Source organism: Rhinolophus sinicus, linkage group LG14 (genome assembly GCF_036562045.2).
Source record: "Rhinolophus sinicus isolate RSC01 linkage group LG14, ASM3656204v1, whole genome shotgun sequence".
NCBI classification, from domain to species: domain Eukaryota; kingdom Metazoa; phylum Chordata; class Mammalia; order Chiroptera; family Rhinolophidae; genus Rhinolophus; species Rhinolophus sinicus.
In genome coordinates, this window is record NC_133763.1 from 45,063,024 (window position 1) to 45,090,061 (window position 27,038).

At 52.6% G+C, this 27,038-nt stretch overlaps 1 protein-coding gene across 6 annotated transcripts in view; it reads right to left on the reverse strand.

The window, feature by feature from the left end:
* The window catches only part of SYT6 (synaptotagmin 6), a 123,598-nt gene that overhangs the window by 11,478 nt on the left and 85,082 nt on the right, over positions 1-27,038 (reverse strand). For all 6 annotated transcript variants that reach the window (XR_002137257.2, XR_002137258.2, XM_019730367.2 and 3 more), the window contains one exon: positions 1,258-1,378. Coding sequence is in view for 4 of the 6 variants with exons in the window: in XM_019730367.2 (XP_019585926.1) it covers positions 1,258-1,378 (121 nt within the window). In the remaining 2 variants the exon portion in view is untranslated. The remainder of the gene's footprint in view (positions 1-1,257; positions 1,379-27,038) is intronic.

Sequence of the window (27,038 nt, forward strand, 5' to 3'; positions counted from 1 at the left end):
GCACTGGGCAGGTGCTCTCTGGGGCAGCTTTTGGCCTGGAGGCCAGAGCTTGCAGAGAGAGTAGGGGCTAGGAGCAGAGGCTGAAGGGGTGCCAAGCTGCAACAAACACACAGTACTTCCGCATTTCCCTGAAACCTCATTTATCACCCTGAAACCTCATTTATCTAGGCCTTTACCTCCTGTCCTGTCAACTGCACCAGGTTGTGCCTGGGCCCAGATGTTTTCAGCTGGACCAGCCCCTCTAAGGCAACTGTGATGACACTAAGGAGTTTTCCAGGAAGAAAAACAATTAATGGAAAAGAGGGAAAAATTTTGCAGCCACTCCCATCCAAGTTCAGAGTTAGCCCGGGCTTCCTTTACATTGGTAATCTGAGTCATCAGAAGAGCCCCTGGGGTCGGGGTCCAGGGAGAACAGCCAAGCCTTTTCCTACGTGCCCTTCTCTGCTTGCGGCCCAGACCGCTCCACTCCGAGTGCCAGCTCTGTGCCAGGCTCTGCCCCATTTCACTGCTCTGGATAATTTGAGGCCACAGGGCATGGAGGGGCCTGGGACCCAAGGTACTCACTCCTCTGTGATACCAGACTCAGGTACCTTCTCGGGGAGTGACCTGCAGCACTGTGGAAAAGGAGCCAAATTTCTGACACCACATCCAGCCTGCGGCCCCTACAGCTGCTCCCAAACCGGCATTTCCTCAGTGGCTAGAATAAGACTTGTTTTTCCTGCGGTTCCCAGCAGCTCTTCTGAGGCTGGGAGTCCTGCAGGAAAAACTGAGATACAGACGCACTGTGCTTTTCAGCAACTTTCCTCCTTTGTCTCTGTAGGGGCTGCACTCTCAAACTCGGTATAACCCTTGGAAGTCCTGGGGCCTCGTATAAACTAGAAAGATTTTCCTTACTTTTTTCCTCCTATGCATTTACGTATTTACTTCTATATTCTCTCCCTCCTCTAAGAGAAAGAATGATGGTAATAGCTAGTATCTAGTGAGTGCTTATTATGTGCCTGACAAACTTCTAAGCATTCGTAGGGATTAACTCGTTTATCCTTAAAGCAACCTGTGTACATTATATTTTCAGATTAGAAAACCAAAGCCTGACACTGCAAGGAAGAGGCAGAATGTAAATTCAGGTGGCTCGCTTCCAGAGCTGACGCTCCTATGCTAAGACCAATTCTCCCGACAATTCTTCCCCCTTCTCTTTCCAAACCCTAATGGCTGGGTGGCTGGGAAGCCGTGTGCAGGCCCCTTGGGGAGGAGAGGTACCTGAGTAGCCTGTGATGTCCATCGCCTTGAGATTCCGGCACTTGATCACCGTGAGGGTGAGCCTGCCCGCTGTGGGCAGGTAGCAAAGGGAGAACATGATCTCTCCCAAATCCACGCTTTCCTGCAAAGAAGCAGATAAGAGGGCAGATGAGGGGCGCACAGCCCCCAGGCAGCTGCTGCGGGGCTGCTCGGGGCCCAGGGCAAAGCTGTGTGAGGCAGAGTGCCATGTCTTTAAGGCCTGAGGGTCTGGCCTCCATGCGGTGAGGAACTGGGTATGAAAGGCAATAATAACAGTATTTTGTCTTCAGCAGAATTTCTCCCCGTCAGTATCCCTCTCAGACTCTGGTCCTGGTCTTTGTCCTCCTGCGTTGGCCTGACCAGCCCTAGGTGAGCTTCTGAGCTGCAGCCTCCAGACTACCAGCTCCCTTGTGGCCCAACCCTTCTCTCCTCCTGCTCACCCTTCTCAGTCACTGGTCCCCTTCACCGCACGCCCCATCCTCACCGCCTACTCTAAGGTCATGACAGTGTCCCGCACAGGAAACAATCAGGCCATCACATGTGTCCTCTCCCAGCAGGTCTACTTCTGGCCCTCAGCTCAGGCCCTCTGGCTTGGCCACTTCCTTGCCTCTTCCCAAACATACCTAATGCTCTAAGTCCCAGGCCTCAGTGCGGAGGCACAAGGAATGGTGACCCTGCTCGGGATACACTGTCCACCCAGGAGATGTACATGCACCATTGTGCCAGGTCTTGGACCTACTTTGTCTTGTCCCATAAATGTGGTTATCCTTCAAAAACGTCACCAGCACAGAACACACCCTCTGCCCCCAGAGGCATTACAGCCAAGCGTCCCCAACCTAGGAAGCTTCTGAGCAAGAGGGAACAGGAAAACTTCAAGGACAGTGAGCATGTCTGTCTGTTGAGTTAAAGAGCAGTTTGCCAGACTGTTTCGTCTTTCTGCCCCCATGGGGTGAAGGAGGGTGTTGTCACTGTGACACGGAGATGTTTCCTCTCTTAGGGCTCGGGGTGGAGGAGGAGGAGGTGGTCCGGGTTTGGGGTGGCTCTGATTTCAGATGGTGCCATCCATTTGTTCATTCAGTCAGTCAACAAACATGAATTGAGCACCTAATATACACTAGGTGTCGTTCTGGGTGCTGAAGATACGGGAGAGAACAAAAGAGACAAAAATCCCTTCCCTCGTGGAGCTTGCGTTTTACTAGGGCAAAGGACAAGAAAATGGGTAAATAAATTAGTCAAAAGTATGAAGGAGAAAAAAGGCAAGCAAAGGAGATAGGAAATGCTCGTGGGGGAGGCCATAGTTGTTGAAATGTTAGACAGGGTGACTCAGAGAGAGAGGAGTCAAGGGTGACACCAAGGTTTTTGTCTCTTTTCCTCACAGAGAACAGTCCTGGACTGGGGAGAGACACCTGCTACCTTGGTCCCATCTGGAGAATAATCCAAGACGCCCCCACCCCTTCCAGAGCATGGGATCCCAGTGTGTTCCTTTAGGGGGCGCTGATACCCACCCTTTCTCTGGCCCAAGAGATTTGTCCTTTTTTTTTTTAACCCCACCCCCCAGTCAAACGCCCGGTGTAGCAGGAGAATCCTTCCAGCCCAGGGATGAGGGCAGAGCTGGCCCCGCTGTGGAGGCAGCATCCCCCCACCCCCCAGCACACTGAGCCAGCCAGCCGAGACCAACCCCCGCGAGTTCCTGAGTTCCTGAACCTCTTCCTTCAACAGCATGTCCACCTGGGCGGCTCACGGCCACTCTGTGAGGCAGGGAATACTGTCATTGTTCCCTCCACTTCACAGACATATAACGCAGTGTCTAAACTCAGGTCTGAGCTCTGCCCAGGCTGATACAGCCGGGGGGAGACACCGCTGGACCCCACTCTTAGGAGCGTGCTCCTTGCGCCCGGTCTCTGAGCACCTTCCAGCTCCCCCAGGATGCACCTCAAGGTAACCCTGGCTCCTATAGACCTTAGGCCACAGCTCCATCCATGTGTCCACTTGTCCGTCCGTTCAGATTTACCGAGAACCTGCCAGAGGCACCACGCTTTGTGGGGAATATACACACACAGTCTAGTGGGGTGTGACCAGTTAGAGGAAGGCAACAGGATCCCCGTCGCCCACAGGTGCGTCTCCTGTCACTGTCGTCCCCTAGTCCAGGGAGGGAGACACAGGAAACAGCCCTGCGACATGGTGTTGTGGGAGCCTGAATGTCCCCTCCTGTGGCAGGAATCAGGTCAGCGGTACACCTGGGTGAACGCTCCATCTCTGACTGAGGCACCGAGGTCCAAGAAGGCCCCCAGCTCCCTTTCTTTCCCTTAGAATCCTCAAGGTTCTATCCTGCCCAGGTTAGAGAAACACTTCCAGACTCATAACAGCAATAAGAACCAACACTACATATCACATGCTGACCACATGCTACTTCTGTTGCCAAATCATCTCAGGGAGTTTTACTCCAGTCCTCCGAGGTAGGGGCTCTTAGCATCCCCATTGCAAACAGAAGAAAATGACTGTTCCGTGAGTGAAGTAACTTGCCCAAGGTGGCATGACTGTGAGGACTCTGGTCTCATGCTTTCAGAGATCGATGCTGCCTTTGCCCCGTTCCCAGAACCAAGGCCCATCTTCTTAGCTTGCATTCGGTACCCGTAACAGCTGGGTCCCGTCTTACCTCCTCACCTGGTTATTTCTCTCTATTCCTCTAGGCCAACACTCTGCTCCACGTGGCAGGTATATCTTTGATCCCTTTTGCCAAAATACCTCCTCCTTATCTTTGCCTGGACAACCCTTTTCGTCTCGTAGGGCCCAGGGCCACATCCACTGCAGGGGTCCTCACCCAGGGTCCAGCCCACAGAGACATCTCTTCCCCGCGTCCCTGCAGCACTTTCTGCTCCGGAGTTGCTCACAGGCATGATGACCAAACCCCCTTTTGCTGTGCTTGTGCCCTCCCACCAGTGCGTACTGACTGCAGGCCCCTTTGGGGCGGGGGGCTTGGCGTCACACCTACTGGCCCCTCAGAGATGCCAAAAGGACAAGAGGAGCTACACAGATGCCCGCAGAAGTGGATGGCTGCACTTTAGCGAAAAGAACCCTCAAAGGAGTGGTTCTCAGTATCAGTGTTATGATCAAGTTAAGGCCCTGGGAAGGAATCTGGAAGCTCCTCTGGCCCCTCTGAGGAGTGGACAAAAGGCTGCTGTCACCGTTTTCCCACCACGGCCCCCCTCCGGACACAGCGTGGAGCTTTCCCAGGCTGTCTTGTTGGAGGGGAGTCTCAGCTGATGTTTATGGACCTGGGGGGCCTGCCTGGGGAGATGAGGGCTGCCTCAGTGTACACCTCTAGGAACTGTTCTCTAGGGACAGCGCCGACCCAGCAGGGCCCCTCTTTTCTGAAGGGGTGCCCTTTCTCCATAGGTCTGTGAAAGGTGGGGGCATGCAGTGCTGAGCCTGCAGTGTGGGGAGAACCCCTCCCCACCCCACCGAACAGTGGACTCCACCCTCTATTGCTGGGCCAAGACAGGGGACGCAGTGGGCCAAGGTGTCACTGTGACCTGGAAGCAGAGGGGACTCAGAGGCCAGGGGTCCCAAGGCCAAGCCCCAGAACCTTCTGCTCTGGCTGCCTGGGCCAGATGGTGAGTTGGCTGCTCGTGCCTCAATGGATCCAGGGGGCTATGGTTCCCCTGCCCACACAGGCAGCAGAGGACAGGGTTATTTGATAAAGGAAAATAAATAGGTTGATTCTCAGTAAATAGAGGGATGGGGGCTGAGGAAACAGAGAGTCGGCATCATCTCCTGGTAGCCAACTCCCTCTCTGGGAAGCCTGGCCCCAGCTCGCCCCCACGGCTGCCCTCGCCACGTCCTCTCTCTGCCCTGTCCCCATTTCTCAGGAGGTTACAGGCCCAGAGCTGTGTGCCTTCTTGGCCTTTTATCCTCATTAAGGATATTTGAGACTTTGGCTTCAATAAAACCAGGAGTGTGACCTGGGCTGCAGAAGAGCTGGGCACTTATTGCTTTCATCTCTAGCTGCTGTCAGGGGAGGCCGCCTTAGGGCCCCCGACTGGTAATAAGCTCGGCAGTGCTGGAGAGGTCACTTCTGTCCAGAAAGCGGCAGAAACCCACGTGGCCTCTGGACTCCTAACCCAGAGGTTGCTGGCGTGGATCCAAGCCCAGGAGCAGCTGGGAAAGGCTTGGCTGGTGCTCGGAAGGGGTGGGCCTACTGCCAGGGGAAGGAGAGCCAGGACGGTGGCTCTTGGAGAAATCTGTGCTTAACATGCAACCTGTTTACCTGGCATCACTGCCCATAATAGCAGCCGTCTCTCCCTGGCGGCAGTGTCTAGGCATCTGGGCAGTCAGATTCTTAAAGCCCCATCCATAGCTCAGTATTGCTTTCACTGGCCCACCTGCAAAGCTCCTGAAAGCACTTCTCTCTTCCCGATGCACACAGCCCTGGGCATAGAAAATAAATCCCTGCTGCTGAGCTACCCTGGAAAGAGTGGTGATCACAGAGTCTCTCATCCCTCTGCCACTAACTGGCTTCGAGACCTTGGGCACGTCATTTCACATCTCTGGGCTCCAGTCTACAAAATGAAGTTGTTACTAGGTGTGCTATCTTTAAGGTCCTTGCCGAGCCATAAAACCAACGATTCAAACTGGGGAATCTATCACCAACTGAGATGGCACGAGGATGCCTGACTCGTGTCTATTGCCCGCCTCAAGGAATCTAGCAACTTGGTTTTGAAATCTAAATGCTGTCTCATTCTTGCAGTCCCCACTGCCCCCCAGTGTTTCGTTCTTCTCCAGGGCTAGCTTTCTTCCTCCTAAACAGGCAAGAAATGGCATCACTGCCTCCACCTCTGTCTTGGGAATCCAGGCTGAGCGAAGCCAGAACGATGCTTCTCCATCTCTTAGAGAACACTTCCAGTCTCTTAATCATTAAGTGGCTTGTCTGATTCTCTCATCATCAGCAGAGAAGTATCTGCTACACTTTCAGGGAAGCCACAGGAGACCTAAAAGGATCTAGAAGCCTTGGGCAGGAAGTGTTGTTAGTTACCCTGGGGCGGGTGGGGGGGGGGCCTGGAAGACAGACGGATGCAAGCCAATTTGGCTGCAATGGATAAAGAAACAGTCAGTGAGCTGTGGTCTGTGTAAGCCTGGGACTTGGAATTGGGGGTGGATGTGTGTCGACGTGCAGGTGGGACACTGGGGCCAGGGCGACTCCCCTGACGTCCACCCACACAGCAGCACGACCTCCTCTCCAAAGCCCAGGCCACACCATAACTTTGACATTGATTGTGGGGATTATATGATGAATGCTGTGTTCTCACTGGATGATAGGCTCTTTGAAGGCAGGCCTGGGGTCTGGTTTCACTCTTCATTCTACTTCTCGTATCCAGCCCAGTGCCTGAGACATAGTACGTGCTCAGTAAATACCAGCCGTTGAAAATGTAGATGTGGGGTCAGGCGCTCTGGGTCAGGCACCAGCTCTGATGTTTATGAGTGTGACTTACTTAACCTTTCATAGTCTTGGTTTCCTCATCTGCAAAATGGGGCTAATAACAGTATCTACCTCTTAGAGTTGTTGCAAAGATTAAATGAAGTAATTTGTGCAAAGCACTTAGCATAGTTCCTGGCACAGAGTAAGCGCTCAGTAAGGATTAGCTGCTATTATAATTATTACAATGATATTTGATACTATAATAAAGAGCTCATGGTCTTGGGGCATGGGCACGGGTAGGGGAGAGGGGGGCATGTAACTAAGGGATACTGTTTGGTTTGATCCGTGCTGTAAGAGAGGTGTAGACAAGATATGAAGGAGCAGAGGAGGGAATAATAAATTCTGCCAGGGGTTTCAGGGAAGGCTTCGTGGAAGAGGTGATATTCGCTAGGATCTGACAAGGTGAGTAAACGGAGTTTGCTGGCAGAGAAAAATAAGCAAGGCCTCAGTGGGCGCATAAAGACACAGAAGGAGGGGATGTGAGAGGTTCCACAGGGCTGGAGGGTGAGAGCCCCTCACCCCAGAGCATCCCAGATGAGGCTGGGAACAGGACACAGCCCAGCCTCATCTGCCTCATGGCCCATTCTTAGAGGCATGCCATTCATTTGTTACCCACCTACTAAATGTTCACAAATGTGGGGAGACAGTAGTGAAAGCTCCTCCAGGAGCTTGTATTCTAGGAGAGGGAGACAAAAGTAAATGAATCAAGAGTATCCAAGGGTGGCAAGTGACCCAGCGATGTGAGAGAGGAGCCCTGTGGGTGTGGCACACACCCAGGGAAGTGAGGGGTGACGGCAGTGCTGCAGTGCAGAGGGGAAGGGTGAGGGGAAGGGAGGGGGCGTCACGGAAGGCAGGGTCAGGTCTCAGAGGCTTGGATTTTACTCCCTGTGAAAAGCAGAGTGGTTTGGAGACCTCAGCAGGCTTGTAGAGAACGGATGGCAGGGGCAAGAGTCGAAGCCACAAGGATCCTCGATTGTTCTCCCTCCTGTAGCTTCCACACCTAGTCAGTCACCCAGCCATGCTGTTCTGCCTTCTAAGCGTCCCCAGACTCTGAGGCTGTCTCTTTCCCTCCCCTCTACTCTACCTTAGCTCCAACCCACACCACCTCCCGCCTGGGCCTCGGAACTTTCTAACACCCCTCCGCCTCACCCCTCCAACCTAGCCTCCTTGCTGGAAGTAGGAGGTGTTCTCTGCTTGAAATCCTTCAATGGTTCCCCCCTTTTCACCTGTTCTGTAGTTGGAAAACCTCTTCTTCAAATGAAATATTATCCAGAAACCGAATATATATACCCTGATGGAAAGTGGCTCAGAGACAGGGCCCCCAAAGCCCCTACCTTCCACCCTATCAGCCTACCTCCTTGGAGCTTCGAGGGGTCAGCTTGAAAATCACTTACCCCCAGAATCAAGTGGCAGTCAGGTGTCTCCAGGATTTGACCCTTCCCTTTCTTGCTGGCCATTTTTTCCAGGTGCCCTATACTCCAGCCATAACCATTAACATTTATGGGGTGTTTGCTACATGCCACCCTGTCCTAAGTGCTTATACATATTAAGCCACATAAGCTTCACAAAACCTTTATGGGATGAGCACTATTGTTACCCCCAGTTTCTACATGGAGACACTGAAGTACAGAGAGGTTATGCAACTGACCCAAGGACACACAGCTACTAAATGGCGGAGCTGGGATGTGAACCCGTGCAGCCAGTCTGGAGAGTCCACAGTTGGAGCCACTATACCGCCCTGCTTCTCTGTGAGTCTCCCTTTTTCAAACCCTCCAGGTTGTTTTGTACCTCCATCCTGCCCTGTTTTTCCACTGCCTGAAGTCACCTCTCCCTACCTCTGAATGTCCTGGATTGCACTGTTTCCTCCTGTTGGGTCACCTACCCTCACTCCCCTGGTCTGATTTGGGGGTGAGCTTCTGTTGCCCCCTGGATCTAAAGGCCTAGGGACAAGTGTTACAAGCACCCTGGAACAAAGCTAGGCATATCTGGGACAAAATCTGCAGGATCTGGTGACCTCCTGGGTGAGGGGGCTGCCGTGGAGGAGAGGAGACTGACACTCTGCCCACCCCGCGCCCCCATGCTGGCTCAGCTCTCTGCTGGGTGAGGGGAGCCCAGGGTCATGGGCGCTCCTTCCTGGGGTGCTGAGAGCACCTGGTCTGGCTGATGTGGGCTGGTTCCCTGCTTCTCAGGCCAGACTTCCCAGGGCTGGGGATGGCCGAGGTGGAAGGGCAGGAAGTGTCTGTTGCGATGCTCCAGCTCCCTGCTGGGTTCTGTTTGTTCTGACTTCCATGCCTGCTTTTCCTCTCAAGTGCTGTCTGCCCCAAGGGCTTTGCAACGTTATGAATAAATGATCGAGGAGAACTGAGGCATCTTCAACAAACTCTATATACTCCAGCTGCAGCCTGAGGTTGGATACTGAGAGCTCGGGCACCCCATGGAGAAGAAGGACACCCTCCAGCTCGCTTGGAGCTGGGAGGTGTGGGAGGAAGTGGGTGAGATCCTTCTGTCTGGGTTTGGTCCCAGGGGACTGTTGAGAGACTAAAGCACATCAGTGGGAGGCAAATGTTTGTGTATCTGAGCATCTTCGGAGAAACAGATAGTTGTATTCAGGAAACTTTTTCTCAGCCTCTCATTTGTAAGCCTGCCCTTGAAAAAAGTTTAGTATCTCACATGCCCCATTACTTTTGGGCAAATATCCATGAGTCAGAATCACACTGGGAGGTACAGATCTCTTCCTAATCACTTTTTAAAAGGTGGGTGGACAGGGAGAGGGGTTGAGGTGGGGGTGAGGTGGAAGGAGCTTGAGAAGAGAGAAGTTCTGGAGGAGATGGAGGCAATGTCTGGTCAAGCTGGAAAGTCTGCACGTGGACCTTCCACCCACTAGCATCTTGATTAATGACAGAGAGGAGTAAATGGCACATTAGTTACGTTAACGGTGAGAATCCGTCTTCATCTCTTGCCTCAAGTTGTCCTGCCATCCTGCCATGTGGCTGTCAGAGAACTGTCAGTTTCCCTTGGGATAACCGTGGGCATCTGATCTATGCCCCATGCAGGGCTGTGGCAGCAGTGGCTCTCAGCGGGGAAAGCTGCGGAATGTGTCTGCCAACAGGTGACCTGGGGGAGGCTAAACAGGCAGGACTTTGGTTTCAGCCACGGGCACACACTTGAACAGCCAGTGACAGTGGCTGTAGGTTCATCATTTCTTTGCTGCCCCGAAGGTCTTCACCCACCTCCCGCTCCAGACACTCCAGAATCTCTTGGTGAGGCTGCTCTGTAAGAGCCTGCTTACAACCTTTCATGGAGTTGACCACCTGCTCTTGAAACGTCCACTTCTGTTCTCTTCCCACGTCTCCGGCTGCTCCTTCCCGGTCTTTGCTAGGTCCTCCTCCCGTCCCTGTCTCTACACAATGGAATTCATCAGGACTCAGATCTGGGCCCTTTTCTCTCCTCACTCATCCATAACGTTAATACCCTGCTTCATGGTCACGACTCCAAATTTATGGCCCCTTCACAGACCTGTCTCTAGACTCCAGACTCATATATCCAACACGTCTCACGATGGACATCGTACAGAAGTCTAACACTTCTCAGATGCTCAAAGGTGAACCTTGAGCTTCCCTTTACCTTCTCCTCTTGTTTCCCCAACTCAGGAAATGGTCCTTCCGTCCACCTAGCTGCTCAAGTCAGAAACGAGACATCATGGCTGACGCCTGCCTTCTTCTCTCCTTCGTTATTAGTTCATCACCAGGTCCTTTCAATGCTATAATATCTCCAAATTCCATCTCTCGTCCACCCACTTCTCTCCACCTCCATGGCCACCCAGAGGGCCATCTCCTCTCTCACCTGCCTGCAGGCAACCAACCTGCACTGACCTCCCTGCTTTCCTTTGTTCTCCTGCCTCATTTACCACACAGCAGGCAAAGTACTCTTTCAAAATTGTAAGACAGCTCACACCACTCCTCTTTGAAAACCCTCCAATGGCTTCCCCTTGCACTAGGAATAAAACCCAAACCCTTACCAAGACCTACAGGGCCCTACGTGATTGGGGCCCAGCTCTTCACCCTCACCCCTGCCACAGCCCGCTTGCCACACTGCAGCCTCTCAGATTTCCTTTCAGCTCATTAAGTGTGCCAGGTTCTTCCTTATCCAAAGCTGAGAAACTGTTTCCTTGGCCTTCTAAAGTTTCCAGGCATTTTGGCCTCATCTAGACCCACGATAGTCATCAATAAAGAACTTTCAATTGAGAGTCTGGTGGGAAACTGGGGTTTTGGCTCTTCATCCAACCAACGGGGAGAGATCACAAGTCTGCTGCAAGGGGACAGTACAAACAGCCTCAACGGGGGATGCATGAGTGTGGGGGCAGAACCCGGGGTTCAAATCCTGCCCTACCGCGTTCCAGTGGTGTGACCGTGAAAGTCATTGAACTTCCCTGACCCTCTTTGACAAAGCATCAGGCGCCCTCGCGGTGGCCCCTACCAGGCAGCTGCTCTAAGCCCCTGATTTGCAGGCACATGAGGAAAGCACGAGGAAGACGTTGCCAGCTGCGAGTCGGAAAACCACGCTGCACATAGAGCGAGCATGCAACCGGTGTGTAAGCCTCCCATTCTCCTGACATCCTGGGGCCAGCGGTGGCCCTGAACCCACGGGGTGTGCTGTCCAAAGCCCACCAGGGCGTGACCTGTGGATGTCCAAGTCAGCAAGAGGATAAGAAAGGGCAGCTGTCTTGGGTGTGCCCCTGAGTGAGGACATCTTCCAGCCCAGGTATCAGAGGCCACAGCTCCTGGCTTTAGGGCTCCTGGGAAGCTGAGCTGCTTTGTGGGTTACCTCTTTCTTCCCTGCAGCCCTGAGCCCCACCCATCAACATGTTTAGCGAATGGGGTTAGGGAAGGCATCTTGTGGGTCCGCTCAGACTCCAGACTCCGGCTCCGGTGTTTGTAGCAACAGGATAAACGTAAGGCTAACGCTGAACTTAGAGCCAGGGGGCCTGGGTTCGAATCCCATCTCTGCTGCTAATGATAGAATGAATGAGGGCATGTCGTGGTGCCTCCCTGGGCCGTGGCTTCCTCAGCTGTGAAGTGACGGCATCTGCCAGATGACCTCACGCTCTTGTCAATAAAACAGGGCTAACTGTGAGAACGAATGAACGTGTGCACTTAACCCCTTGCTTAATGTCTAGTACAGAGCACTCTGCAGACATTCCCTTAAACGCTGAGGTCCCTTCCTGCTTAGTCCTGTTTGTGGAGCTGTGTCTGGCGACTGACTGACTGGGTTGGTTTCAGCCATTGCCACACTGCGTTGTGACAAAGCACCACTGGAAGGACAAGCAGGTGGTGAGAGGGGAGGACAAGGGGACAGGGAGCATGGCGCCACCTCACCTAGAGGTGGCCGGGGAAATATAGATCTCTGTGCGAGGAGGTTGTTCGGTTACCAGGCCCCAGGCCTCCCTTCCCCCTCTGCTTACCCAGGAGCATGAAGATGAAACACCAAATTAGCTCCATTATTGTAACTCCTCCAAAAATTATAGGCCGCATGTTCTGCCAGAGGCAGCTAATGTCTCCCATTGGTGAGCAGATGACACTAATGGTTATTTCCTCTCTTCCAGGCACCAAGTGCAGAGTGGCAGAAACACGGAGACTTGGGCCAGGAGGCGGCCCTGGGGGTGGAGAGGGGAGGGACCCACGGAGCCATGGCTCGGGCTGCCTGAGCTCCACAGCAGCAGTTCTGCCAGGTCCTGCCTACCCTCTCTTAGAGCGACTGCCTCTTGGCACTGACTGAGCCTGGAGGAGCCCAGTCTGGCATCAAGGCAAGGCCATACTCCAGCCCCCGAGGCTGGGTGTCCCCAGGGCTCCTGCCACGGCTGATGTTGCTTTGCCGAGGGGCCTGCTGTCCCCTGGATCTCACATGTCTCAGGCTCCTTCACCAAGGCACTGCCCAGCTTTTGCTTCCCTCCCACACAGCAGCCAGGGGTTCCTCTCTCACCTCTTCCTTCCTCCCTCACCCCTATTTGCCTCTCCGGTAACACCAGACAGAACCATCGCCTGTCTGTGTCAGCTCAGGCCCACCTTCCTCAAGGGAGTAGGCCCCAGATAGGAGTGGAAACAGCCAGTTCCCAGACAGACCCAGGCCCCTTCCTGCTGGGCCGGGGCAGTGGGAAGTCAGACTCCAGGCCCTGGGGCAGCTCCCGTAAACCCAGCTCAGTTTTTGAAAAGGTTGTCCAAGGGAATCATGTTCATGACACACACTACCCAACGTTTGGGTGTCCCCAAATGGATCTGGAGCCCTGATTAAGTAGCAGGGGACAGTGCTTTACGTATGTTATCTCAGTTACTCGTTTGTATACATCTTTTCAGAAGACTCTCATTTGTCACCACAAATTTATGAACTAGGTTTTATAATTACGCCCACTTTGCAGACGAAGAAACTGAGGCTTAGAGGTGTTAGAAGTCTTGACCTAAAGCTTAAGGTCAGACGTGTGCCTCCTCTGGGCTGTGTCAGGACCTGGGCAGGGCACACGTGTTGGCCTCTCCGAACGGCATGTGACTTTCTCTCATGCATCCTTTTGCCACAGTTGAATGATGATTTAAACTTATTTTTGATCGTGTTATAGGTCTTGTGTGCTAGCTACATCCTTTTTGGAGCAACACAAAGTGACAGACACAAATAAATGAAAGTTTTGATTGCTTGCTGTGCAACCTGCAGACAGTTCACTTAGTCTCTCTTAGCTTAGTTGTCTCTACCTGCAGAATTAGGGTGATGCCCCTGCAAAGACTTGCTGAGGGTAAAGTGAGATGCTGGGCACAAAAGGCTCTGTCAATTTAACAGCTACATAAAGGCAGAGTGGACCTGTCAGTAATATGGTTATTAATAGGAAGATGGGTCCCTGGCCCTGGGACACCTGCGCCATGAGTGGTTGGACTCAGGGATCGGTGAGGAGGGCCTGGCAGGCTGGGACCCAGTCCTACATATTAGGGAGACACCCAGGGCTGCTGACAGGTGTGGCAGAATGGCCCAGTTCGGCCCTGGTTGGGGACAGAGCTCTGCCAGACCTCATACTCCTCTCACCTGAGGCAGGGCCTTCGTGAAGCTGCTCCTGCTGCTCTCCCCACCGGGGAGCCAACTGGCTAAAGAAGGACAGGTGGTGACCCCAGGGCCACCCGGGGCCCCAGCAGAAGGTCAACAGTTCACTGTGAGGGCTCCCCAGAGAGTCTTCCAGTCTCCACCTCATCACCTGGCAGGAGAGACCAGCAGCGCCTCTCATTCCTCACGTCTCAGGGAACTCAGGGACTCACTGATGACAGATCAGCGGTGGCTGTGGTCTATGGGGAGATGGCAGGCCCGGGGTCCACCAGATCCGTGAGCCTGCACGCCTAACAGTCACCTTCCTCCTGTTTCCCACATAGATCTTTCCCTTCTTTCCAGCATTCCTCCAGAATCATTTAATCCCAGAAAATTCCAGGCCAAGGCAACAATCCCCTCCCTGTCTCCAAAGTGTTCCTGCCCCCTCACTGAATTCACATGATTTTTCTAAGCAAGGGGCAAACTCTGGATTTCATCACAAAGTTAATGGTGGTTATCTTGGGATAACTGGCTTACAGTAGATGGTATTTCTTTTTCTGTGTGGCTTTCTGCATTTTCCAAAATATCTAAAACAAGAATGTAATACTTTCCCTTGAGGCAAGGAAGGGTAAACTATATTACAGACATATAGCTTTTAAAGAAAATCATCTCAGTTTTGGTTCTCTGTTCTATCGCTTTAAAACTGGGACTCTAGGGAATTTCCTCAGTTTGCCTTGCCTATAAAATTGAAAAACGAATTTCTTACTGTGTTGAGAGGGTTAAATGAGATACTGTACGTGGAAAGTGCTTTATAAACACGCGGGGTATTACTGTTGTTAGAATCAGGGGCAATAAACTGTGACAAGAACTTCTGAAGGCCCTTTCTCACTGCTATTTTATTATAGCTCTTCACAATTTTGTGAAATACAGGTTATTTTCTACATTTTACAAATGAGGAAACAGAGAGGTGATGTGATTTGTCTGCAGCCACACAGCAGGGGCAGGATTCAAACCCTGCACTCCTGACTCCAAGTCCTGCTTACTTGCAGGTTCTTGAGGGCTGGCACCCTGTCTGCCAAATGCCTTGCAGATAATGACTGACAGACCAGAGCCGACCTGTGGCCCTGAACAGCTTTACTCCCTTATCAGTGCCTCAGTTTCCCCATGAGTGAAAGAAAGAGATAATCTTTCCCCTCCTTTCTCAACACGGGGGAGACGCAACCTGAAGTGGAAGCAGTTGTGGGTTTAATTCTAACCACTCATATGAGTATCTAATAGGTTGCATAATCTTCAGGACACGAGGTCTTCTGGAAATTATTTTCCACATGCAGTTTCTTAGGGCAAAGAGGGTCCCACACTGGGGGCTGGAGTCCTCTGGGAAAGGGGAAGTGACAAAAAGCCAATCAAATGAGCTTGTGTCGGCCCCATTGAGCCTGTGTGTGTGTGTGTGTGTGTGTGTGTGTGTGTGTGAGCGTGCGAGCTAGGGCACAGGCTGACTCCAGCTGGCTAGACTCAGGCGGGTGGGAACTCTGCTGAGATTCTCCCCTCCTGTCTCATGGAAGAGGAAACAATCGCTACCCAGCGTTTCTCCGGTAAAAAACAGCACTCAAATAGAGTTGGGGAAAGTAATTTTCCTTAAGGATCACTCACTCCCTTTAGAGAGCTAGGTGTCTGCCGAGTCTTGGATAGGATTTACTAAGACTGGAAGGGGGAAAAAAAAAGCCCTGAAAAAAGCCCTGTCAGCAGGAATTGGAATTACAGAGAAGTTGGATGCTTGTCCTTTTCCCTGGCCTCTTTTGGCCACCTCTCCCCAGACCAACCAAAAAGGCCCAAAAGCAAGAAGAAAGTTCGGTCCCCATGTTTCCCCCTTAAAAGTCACCTCAGAGCCCTAACCCCCACCTTCAAAATGCCTATCCAGGGTCTGCCCTCCCAGGACACCTTGCCAGTTCCAGAATTCTCCCGAACTACACTCCCCTTACCCCACAGCCCTCTAGGCACTCAAAACTTCGCTGTTCTGTGTCCCTGCCTTCCTGCTTCTTCACATCTGGGCCAAGTCACAGTTAATCAGATGTATTGATTTTGAGGAGATGGTAAGGAGGGCTCCTTTACGTGTCACTCTAGGAGGGCCGTCGGGGAGTGACTCAGGTGGAGATCGGTTCTGACACTGGGGGAGGCGTTTTCATGCAGGTGCCTCCTGTCACAAAGCCAGCCTGTCCCCAACTTCTCAATCAAGGAAACGCTTATCATGGTTTCATGACACATCATGAGAGCTGTTTTTCTCCCTGGAAGTCGGACTGTTCCCAGCGTATGGTCCAATGTGTCACTACTGAGATGTGAGTCAACCAAAGGCCCGTGGAGGAAGTGGATGCACTCAGGCCCCTAGGGAAGGAGCCCCACACCAGTCTGTCCTGGGGACAGCCTCTCCCCACCTCTCCCCCACAAAGACCTGGCTCCCTTATTCAGAGTAGCTGCCTTCCTGAGGGCAGGAGAGAGGGGCTCTGGAGGGAGCTTGCCAGGCGGGGAGGGGGCAGAAGCAGTAGCGCCTCAGTTTCCCCATCAGGTTCCTCCCCTGCACTCTTTGAAATCACCACAGACAGTGCGAAGGGCACGTAGCTAGAAGACCCTGGGAGTCTCTCATCACTGGGCTCCAGCCAGGAGAGCCTGCGACAATTTCACAGGCCTCTCTCTCCCTGGGGTTTTCCCTGGCAGCTCCCTGCCCATTTCTGAGGCATGGCATCCTCTCATTTCTCCATATCATAGTTTCCTGAGACTCCGGGGCCTTCCTGGTTAAGACACCATCCAATCCTTCCACAGGTCTGGGGCCTCCCACTTCGGCCTCATTTTGGTAGGAAGGGCTGTTTTAGTCTCCGCCCACTGGCAGGACTGGAAGAGTGAAGATGGAAAGTGCCCCCCCCCTTCTCAGGTGGTAACTCCTCCTGTCCCTCTCAGGCAGGGCTTCTTCCATATATACAGGGATGGCCCTACATGCCCTTCACCGAATGGGCTCACCGAATGCCAGGGGCCTTGGAAGCTCTTAAGTAACAAGAGAAAACAAATACCATTTGCCACAATTAAAACCATAATTGTCTTCTCTGGAGGGTAGAGCCTAGCAAAGGCAATATGCCAACCTCAGGGGTCCACTTTTCCTGGAGACGATGGCCCTGTTACTCAATGGAACATCTTGTTGGGGGCTGCATGTTCAGAGATGGGGCTGGAGAGAACTAAACTGCCAAGGGCAGTGTAAAGAGGGACACTGGTTGTTTGTTTGTGATTGAGACGTGGCATCTGGGGGGCAGTGCAGAGGAGCCAAGAGGATGATGGGAGCTGGCACTCAATGGGAGGCGTGGTGGGGAGAAGCCCTGGGCAGGCGGCCATGGGAGGCTCTTCACTGGGCACTGGGAGGGTAAATACCCAGTTCCCATGACAAGACACCTCCAACGAAGCCCTACTACTCACTTTGTGTTGCATGGGGTGGGGTGGAGCTGAGCTTGTGTCAGGTGACTGGGTCAGTGAAAGAAGAGCCACCAGAGGCTGAGAAGAAAAGGCGGGAAAAGAGAGCCAGGAGCAACAGGAAACCAACTGCTTCTCCATCCCAGGAGAAGCAGGACCTTGGGCAGAGCCTTCTGGACCAGCTCCTGAGACGCAGCAAGGAGAAGAGTCAGGAGCATATGCAGTGGAGCCAACTCACCTGGGTCTGACTCCTGGCTCTGCCTCTCACGGCTTTGTGACCTTGAGCAGGTTGCCTGAGTTTCCTCCTCTGAAAACTGGGAATAATAATGGTAGCCACCCTCAGGTTGGTGGTGAGCATTCAGTGTAAGCCATGGCATTTAGAGCCAGCACACAGGAGGCAGACAGGCCCCAGCTGACACCCCACTCACATCTGCAAGCGGAACTCTGCACAAAGACAGTAACTGAGTCTCGTTCTGTCATCCATTCCCCATCTGACTTCCACTCCCTCCCACCCCACACATACTCAGACATGTGATTTCTGATCACAATATAAAACAGCTCCCAGAGAAGCTAGTCTCATAGCCAAGGATGTTGCTGCCCTCCCTGAATTCCAAACTGTGCCAAGGCCAGCAGGGTAGAGCTCTCCCACGACAGACAGGGAGGTCTTCTGAAGCAATCACTAGTATTTCCCAGGCCATCAAGAATGAGAACAATGCCAGCCTGCTCTAGCCAGAGAGGAATAAACATTTAAACATCTTGCCCAGCCCCTCCCATTCCAGGGGCTGTCTCCCTACTCTAATTCCCTCATCCTAAGACCAAGTGGAAAGCCCTCCATCCCAAGTTTCACTGCAGCCCTAGAGAGACCCTCAAGGTCTCTCTTTGTCTAGAAAGAAAGGCATTAAATATTCATGGGGAATAAGTAGGCGTCAATTCAGACATAAGAGAAAAATGTGGCTACAGGGGACGACTGATAAGTATGGATGAGGGCCAGATGGGTACAGGGTTGGCGGGGGAGTGGGGTGGACAGAGGCTGACTGCTGGAGACGGCACATTTTTCTACATTGCTGCTGACACGAAAACATCACAAAAATATGCTAGCAACTGGACAATGCTGACCCAACTCTACAGTTAGTCACCTTCCTCCTCCAAGGTACACATATTTAGGTGCAACAGGGAGGCTTTGAGGTCAGGGGTTAGTTGGCTTAGGGGCAGAGACACTGCTGGTTTGCTTATCTCCAGTCTCCGCAGAGACAGGAAGTCTCTTGCATGGAAGGGACTGACCGTTGGCAGAGAGAATGTCATCTTTGCTTTGTGCCTTTCGACACTTCATGCCTTGGGCTCCAGGTCTTCCCTTGGTCCTCTTCCCTACAGGACAGAGAGGCTCACCGGCCCAGAGTGAAGGCAGTGAGTGGGTAGTGGCCTAGGAAAGGAAGTGGGAGGAAGGAGTAAAAAAGAACAGGGCAAGAGAATTCCCTGTAAAAACCTAAAGTCAAGGAAGGCAGTAGGCAGAGCATAGGACTGGGTCTCAGCAGATCTGGGTTTGGGGTCCCGGTTTCCATGGACTCACTGAGCCACCCCAGATAGGTGCCATTCTGGTCTTAACTTACTCATTTGTGGCAAGAGGACACTGACCCAAACCACCTCCAAGTCCCTTTCCAGCTCTGACCTTCCCCAAGTCCATGAGAACACGGAGTCACAACACTGTGGTCTGCAGGAGATTAGAAAACCTGCAGGGGCTGCCCTAGTTCTCCCGGGGCGGTTGCTTTCTGGTCAGAGTTGCACCCTGTAACCCCAATCTCTGAACTGCTGCTGATCCGGGGGACCCATTGCAATCCCTTCCTCCTGAGTGAATCCTGGAGTTGGACCGTCCTCAACAGTGTCCAGAGGGGATGTTTGGCGGTTGCTTCCCTTGTGACCAAATACTCTCTCCCCAGGAGGAAATGTCACTGTGGGTTATCAGGTGATAGAAGCCATAAGACAAGTAAGTACATACGCTCTGCACAGCAAGGTGGGGAAACACACCCAGCGCACCAGTGGTAGAGGAATAGATTTGTTGATGCACGAGCTTGTTGACTAATGGTTTCCCGTTCAGTCTCATGCGAGGGAAAGATTAGCTATTTATACGATTGAGGTGCATGCACCACAGACTAATGAGGGCGCACGGGGCCAGGGCAGGGCAGGCAGGGTCGGCTGGCCCAGCCAGCCTCAAGCTGCAGCAAGCTGTGAGCGGAGGAGGGAGGCAGAACAGGGCCTCAGGTCCGGTTGCACTGGGAGCTGGGTTCTGCAGGAAACCGGCCAGAGTGGGCAGTGGGGCTGTCTGGATGCGAGGAATTTAGTAAAGGTGAGAAATGAACTGTCTCCACTGTTCTGAGCCTCCGGCAGAGTCTTTGGCCATTTCCTGTGAAGATGCAGGGAAGGACGGGTTGAGAAAGGCTGAGTTTAGAAATGACTTCAAGGAGAGCCCCCGAGGCCAGTCTGCTTACAGCCAGGTCAGAGCCCTGTCTGGGCCAATTAGCTTTGCTCTCTAGCACCACACCACCAACCTTTAACCTCCTGTACCCAAGAATGGCCACTGGTCCTAATAGCCCAAGTGAGAGGCCGTGAAAGGGTCAGTGCCCACCTATCACCTCTGCTGCAGGGTGAGTGCATCTCACCTATGGTGCAGGGGCCGTGTTGCCACCCTGGGAGTGGGCGCCCTGTCTCCCGAGCTGACGTGCTGCCTGTGGGATGGGGCTCAGACCCGACACCCCACCTCTCCCCCTTCTGGGTTCTTAATGGATTTTCAGCCATCATTTTCTGAAGGAGCCTTGACACTTTGGGTAGCCCCGGAAAAGTTAAGTCCTATTGGCTTCAGAGCCTGAGGCCTGGCAGGGGGAGCCACATTCTCAGGACCTGAGCTTTGAGCATGGAAGGACCCATTGGGGCACCCGCTCCGATTTTCTCCCAGTCATGGTAGGACATGAGCTCTAAGGGCAGGGCTGCAGCTCTTACTCGAAAGCAGGAAAAGCAGCTCCTGGCTTCAGTGTTTCCATCTGACCAAGACATCCTTCCAGAGAGGTGACCAGGCCCTTCGCCTCCTCCTCTCTTCAGGGAGGAGAGCAAAGGAAAGATCCCACGCAGTTCGCCCTCTGCATGGGCAGCTGTGGAAGCAATAGACTGGCAGGGGTGGGAGGAGGTTGGACTGGACATTCCATCCACAGGCCTGAGGGTAGAAATGCAGGAGCAGTGCTCAGATTCCAGAGGCTCAGGATAACAAGCCCAGGCCCGAGGGAGTGTGGTAGTAAAGGAACTTTACTAGAGACAAGCAGGCCAGAGGCAGCTCCCGCTGAGCAGCAAGTAAACAGGGAGGCTTGTAGCCCTGTTTGGACCCAGGCGGTTTCTGACTAAAGTGGTGGGTCAGGCAGCCGGGCGGGCATGGCCAAAGCTCCCTCGGGCCAGGTCGCTTAAGGCCAGGGCTTCATACATTATTGAACGTAGCCCCTGCTGACAGGCTTGGGGAACAGTCTTCATAGGTCTGGGCAGGCAGCCCAGGCCCAGCCTTGCTGCCTTCCCCCCTCTTGGGGCTTCTGTGCGACCCTGATCTGCCCTGCAGACCTCTTCTGGAAAGCTCTCCCTGTCTGCTTCTACCCCAGCTGGGCTGTGCCTGCGAGAGTCAGGCACTTGGGAATTTAAGGAAGGATTCTAGGGATACTGATCCCCAGCTACAAATTCCAGATGCAATGTGTTGTCTTGGCCTGGGTTACTCTGCGTGGGCTGGGGCTCTCACCTACTCCCCCATCCCCTCCCCACCTTTTCCCCAAGCTATGGCCCATACCGGGACCGGTCTGTGGCACACTGCAAAACCAGCTTTCCTAGGCCTTTCATTCTCATTTCAAGGACTACCCACTTAAGAAAGTTTCCCTAGAATGATAACCCCGTGTCCCAATCTTCCACAAATGATCTTGCCCCACATTGGGCTCCACCAAAATGGCTCTTGTCAAGGCTCATTCCGGACAAAACAGTCACGTCTCAGTCTGCATCGTACTCAATCCATGACAGCGGCTGATACGGTTGCTCTTCCCTCTCTCATCCTGGAAACACGCTGTTTCCCAGAACACTGCACTTCTCTTGGTTTTCCTCTTGATTCACTGGCTGCTGGTTGTCAGTCTCCTTTGCTGATTTTTCCTCATCTAAAGAGTAGAGTATCGCAAGGCTCACTCTTGGGTCCTCTTTTCTCCTCGAAACTTGGGATTTCAACTAGTCTCATGGCTTTTAACACCGTGTATGTGCTGACATCTCTTAAATTTATTTTTTATTTTTTAGCCAAGGCCTCTCTCCTGGACTCTAGACTCTATATCCAAGTTCTTGGTCAACGTCTCCACGTGGATGTCCCAAAGGTGTCTCAAATAGAGCACGTCCAAGTCTGACTCCTGATCTTCCTCCCCAAATGGCTTCTTGCGCCAGGATTCCCGACTCCATGCACAGAGATTCTCTCCTGAGTTGTTCAGGCTGAAAACCTTGATTCTCGTCTTTCTGGACACCCTAGACCCTCTACCCAATCTGGCAGAAATACTGTTCATGTGACTTTCAAAATAGATCCAGCATCAGCCACGTCTTACATAGCCACCACTACCCTTGTTCAAGCCACTGTCGTCTCTTTTTTATGGCAATAACCTCCCACCTGATTTCCATGGCTTTGCCCTGGTTGTTGTCTATTTCCAACCTGTCAGCTACAGCGCTCCTTTAAACGTTTTGCTGGTGGAACCCCATTCACCTTTCCTGCCCCTTTACCTCTCCCACGTCGTCTTTTACTCTCTCCGCTCCCCGCCCCATTTCTACTTCAGTCACACTGGCTGTTCTGGAACAAGCCAGGCGCCCTCCCACCTCAAGGTCTGTGCATATGGCTTTCTCTCTGCCTGACCTCTCTTCTTCCAGATGACTGCATGGTTCTCTCCCTGGCATCTTTCCAGCCTCCTCTTAGGGACGTCTCCCCAGACCACCCCCTTTTACGCTCCCACACTCCCCAACCCCACACTCCTCCCTCAGCACTCCCCGGCCTCATGCTTTCCATGCCACTTATCACTCTCAGACATACTGTTTATCTCACCCATTTGTCTTCTCCCATAAGAGCATAAGCTCCATGAGAGCAGGGGCTTCATTTACAACGGCACCCCCAGACAAGGCCTGAGCGGCACCTCACAGATGCTGTCAACTCACTGTGGGATGCACAGTCCCCGAACCATCCCTCCTTCCACTTCCCCAGCTCGCTTCTCTTGGCTCATTCCTGTTCTCTTCCTTCTGGACTGTGGGTGTTCCCCAAAGCCCAGGTTTTGTTCCCTAATTCTCCAGACATCTGCATCCCCCATCCCACTCACTGACTCTCCCAGCTTCAATAATCACCTTTATCTCCCCCTTTTTCCTTTTAACACAGTTAAATCATTGTGTTCTGTTGGTCACACTTTTACTTTCTCTGAAAGTTCCATTCAACTGTAAGTTCCTTGAAAGCAAGGACTATGTTTGTCCCTTCAATACCCAGCTCTTCTAGGACCCAGATATGGTCTTTGAGGGATCACCGAAGACATGCTGAATGGATGAAGATTCATTGTGCTTCCCTCTGGCTCCTGCCTGCCTTCCAGCCAGGATAGAACTGGCGGCTGAGATTCAGGGTGGGCATTCTGAAGGCACTGGTTCTCCATCATTCTGCTGGGTGATACTGGGTGAGTCACTTAACCTGGAAGCTTCTTTTTTTAATTTACATACGGGGATGATAATAGGGATGTGGTGAGGATGAAATGTGATAAAGTTGGTTGTGCTCTTGGCTCCTGGTAGAAGCTCAAGTAATAACCCACATATCCCCAGTACATGGAGGACCTGAAGAGAGATGGGGGGAGGGAGCTGAGCCCTGGCTGTGCCTCGTGAGAAAAGGAGGAAGCTTGTTGGCGGGGCCTTCCTTGTGGTAGGAACCTCCTAGAGGACATTTCCCAGAGGTTTGAAGGGAGGACTGATTCCTACTGACATTTAAGTGGGGAGAGGGGGTTTGTCTGGAACTTCTGCCCAGTGGCCTATAGTCCTGGGGGTTAGGTCTCTGCTATGGAGACCTCACTCCAGGACTGAGCACCTCAGCTCGGCGAAAGTGACAGAGCCAGGCACTTCTCTATAGGAGAAGCTGAGAAGCTCAGAATCTCAGGACTCTGCAGCTGGTTTAATACTGAGGAACTACAGCCCAGAGAGGGGAAGTCACTTTTCCAAGGTCACACAGAGAACACATGGCATAGTAGGACAAGAAATAAAATAGGAATAATAATAACCATCGACCAGCCAGAACAGGTGGTCAGGACCAAAGCTGGGAGTCAGACAGGGAGTGGTACAAACTGTGACCCACAGGCTGAGCCAGAGGGAAAAGGGGCTCAGGGCACTGCTCTGTGACAATGCTGTCCTAGGCCTCTTGTGTGTTTTACTGAATTTACTACATAGGATACCACTAGGCGTTATAGGCCATTATAACCATTCCCATTTTGCTGATGTGGAAACTGAGGCATGGTTTAGCTAATGTCCCCAAGGTCTCAAAGCTAGAAAGTGCAGAAGCTAGAATGCAGCACCAAAGCCTGAGTTCTTTGTACACAGCTCTGCTCACTCCCAGCTGGAGACTCTCTGGGAAGACACTCAAGCAGTTAGCATCGTAAGGCCTCCCTTCCTCCCTGCGGACTCTGATCCAGGTTTCCTGGAAGTATACAGAGTGCTCCACTACCCCCAAAACAGCACACACATACACACTGACCTGGCAGGGACCTGGTAAGGCAGAAAGATGGCTGCGTCCATTAACAGCACCAAGCACAACACATATTTATGGCTCCAATTACAGCATTCACCTCCCGCCACCACCAAGGAGCTGGAATAGCGACAGGAATAGTGTGTGCACTGGGGTCTGAGGCCTCTGTAGCAATAACTGCAAGATTACAGAGACGTTAGCAAACCCCGGTGACGGCAGCTCTATTATAATGATAAATCTACAGCTTTATGTAGAAATAATGAGACTGGGGGCAGGAGAGGGGGGAAGGGAAGAGCAGGGTGATTTCAGCCAATCGAAGTTCTGGGTGGAGAGAACCCGGCAAGCTGCTGGGAAAGCTCAGAAGACCACCAGGGAACCTTAGCCAAGCCAGGCAGGATGGGGAGTATCAGAGCGTCCCTGTCCGGGATGGAGTGGAGGTAATGGACTCCCACGATTCCTTCCCAGGCCTGGGCATATTGACGAGGTGGAACAGCAGGGGCCTCCAGGGACCCTGGCCTTCTGGTTTGCCTACTGCTCACCCTGGGGGATATAATAGCTTATTGCTGCGAGGCTTACCCAGACATGGAGACCAGCATCCAAGGAAGTTTCAGATTTGCAATTAGCGACGAGCTAGACTCCCTGGATGTACACTCCCCGTCACGAGTTCAGTGGTTGGGAGAAACAACACAGGTGATGCAGGCTTTGCTACTTCAAACCAACTGGGGCACTGAGGCAGCGATCAGAACAAGGGACACGCCCAGTTCCACTTGCCAGGGCTGGATCTGATTCTTTGATACAAGCGCGCGGAACCGCAAGGGCGCAGCATTCATGGACTCCGGTGACCTCAGAGCCCCCCCGCCCCTCACAGTGCCTTCTGTCCAGCCTGTGGGTCACTTTAGTTCAGACTACCCGATCCGATTAGTTAATCTCTGCCATTGGAGACACAAACCATCTATGTGAACCATACCTCTGAAGGAACGCACAGGCTGGGTCTTTCCCCACCACGCCTGGTTCTACCCATGTTCAAAGTCCTACCTGACCTTCTCCAGGAAGCCTTCCTAGGTCCGCTGCACCCAACTCCATTGCTTCTTTAATAACCCTTTCTTTGTGCACCAATGCAGACGGTCCCTGACTTCTGATGGTTTGATTTACAACTTTTCAACTTTATGATGGTATGTATCAAAGCTATACACATTCAGTAGTAACTGTACTTCAAATTTTGATCATTTACTGGGCTAGTGATACGCAGACCGTACGATACTCTCCCGTGCAGCAGGGCAGTGGTAGCAAGCCACACTGCTTCCAGTCAGGCATGTGATCACAAAGGTACACAACTGACACTTTACATTGTGTTAGATGATTTTGCCCAACTGTAGGCTCGTAATGTAAGTTCTGAGCACGTTTACGTGGCCTAGGCTAAAGTAGGATGCTTGGTAGGTTAGGGGTATTAAGTGTATTGTCAACTTAACGATATTTTCAACTTACAATCGGTTTTTCGGGACAAGACACGTCTGTATATAGTTGTGATTGAATTAACTAAGCCATTGGTCATTCAACAAGAATGTGCTGAGTTCTTACATGGGGACAAAACGACATGCTCAGCCCTGAGGAAAAGAATACGAGAAAGCCAAATGTGGGACACGAGCCGTTCCTGAGCCACTGGGAGGACTTTGCAAGACAGAATATGACTCAGGATATAACCGAGGGGCACAGACAATAAATCCGGAGGAATGGTTGCTGTGAGAGCAGAAGGACTTCAGGGAAGCTGGGAAAGGTGGATTGGTCTGGGCCAGGCAGCGAGGAAGGGGGAAAGGCCTGACTGACATGGGAGACCTGCAAAGGCAAGAGGCAGGAATGTCAGGCATGGACGGGGACCAGCTTGCGGGGCAGAGCAGCTGCTGGAGTTCCAAATTCAGGGCCAAAATGCAGGTCTAGGAGGGGGATTGGCAGGCAGGAGAGATGGGAGCCGGCTGTGCTCATCTGTACCGACCCCCCCCGCCCCCGGCACCCCAGCACCACCATCACAACCATGCTGGCTGCAAGATTTCATATGCACTGAGTGCTCAGTCCTTCCTGGTGACTGTGATTTGGGCCTCTCTGGTCCCCAAATAATTACAATCTTAAAGTCAGCACCAAAAAGTAGGTAAAAAAAGCACCAGCCTACTTATGTGCCTTTTCCCTCCTTTGCCTGATTCCTTGCCTGCTGGAGAGGTGCCCAGGGCCCTCCAGGACATCCAACTCAGAAAGACTGCAAACAAGACAGGGTGTGTGAGCCTGGTCAGCCGATTCTCAGCTTTGGAAACTCCTGGGCCTAGGCTCACTCTGTTCCCGGCCAGACTGCTTCCCCTTCTTGGTCTGTCAAGCTATGTAGACCAGATCCTCCCCACCTACCTTAATCCCCCTCATCCCAGAAACCTTTTCTGCTGTCCTAACTCAGGTCGTGCAACCTCACACAGTGTATAGCACTTGCTACTTTGCATCGCGAGCTACTGCATGGACATTTCCGGTCTCTGTAATTAGATTATACATTTCTGTGGGGTGAAGAGGCTGGCATCTATCCCAGCCCGCCTCACTCTCCAGTGCCTGGCAGTGTTCTGCTTAGAAGGAGGATAATAGGGATGGTGGCAGTCTGTCCAGTGCCTTCTGGGTGATCTGCTTTTCCTAAAGCCGGACTGAGGAAGGGGGGTGGGATGAGAGCAAGGACAGCCAAGGAGCTCTAGGATCCAGGGTCTTAGCATCCAGGTAAGGGGTGCATTGGGGGGACTGCCTACTCCAGGACTGGGGCTTCCAGTCATGGCCAGAGCTAAAGTCCCAGGAAAGGGAACCCTCTGCTAAGAAGGAAGGCTCCTCAGATGTCTGAGGTGAGCTCTGCTTCCCCCAGCCCCTGGCCCTCACCTCTGCCTCTCTGAGTCCCTGGGTCTCAGCCTCAGTGTGGCGAGGACTGAGATGATTTCTCTACCTGTACAGTCACTCTAATCAAGCTGCTGCCTTATGAGATCACAAGGGAGGAGCTGTGTCAGATGTAAACTTCAG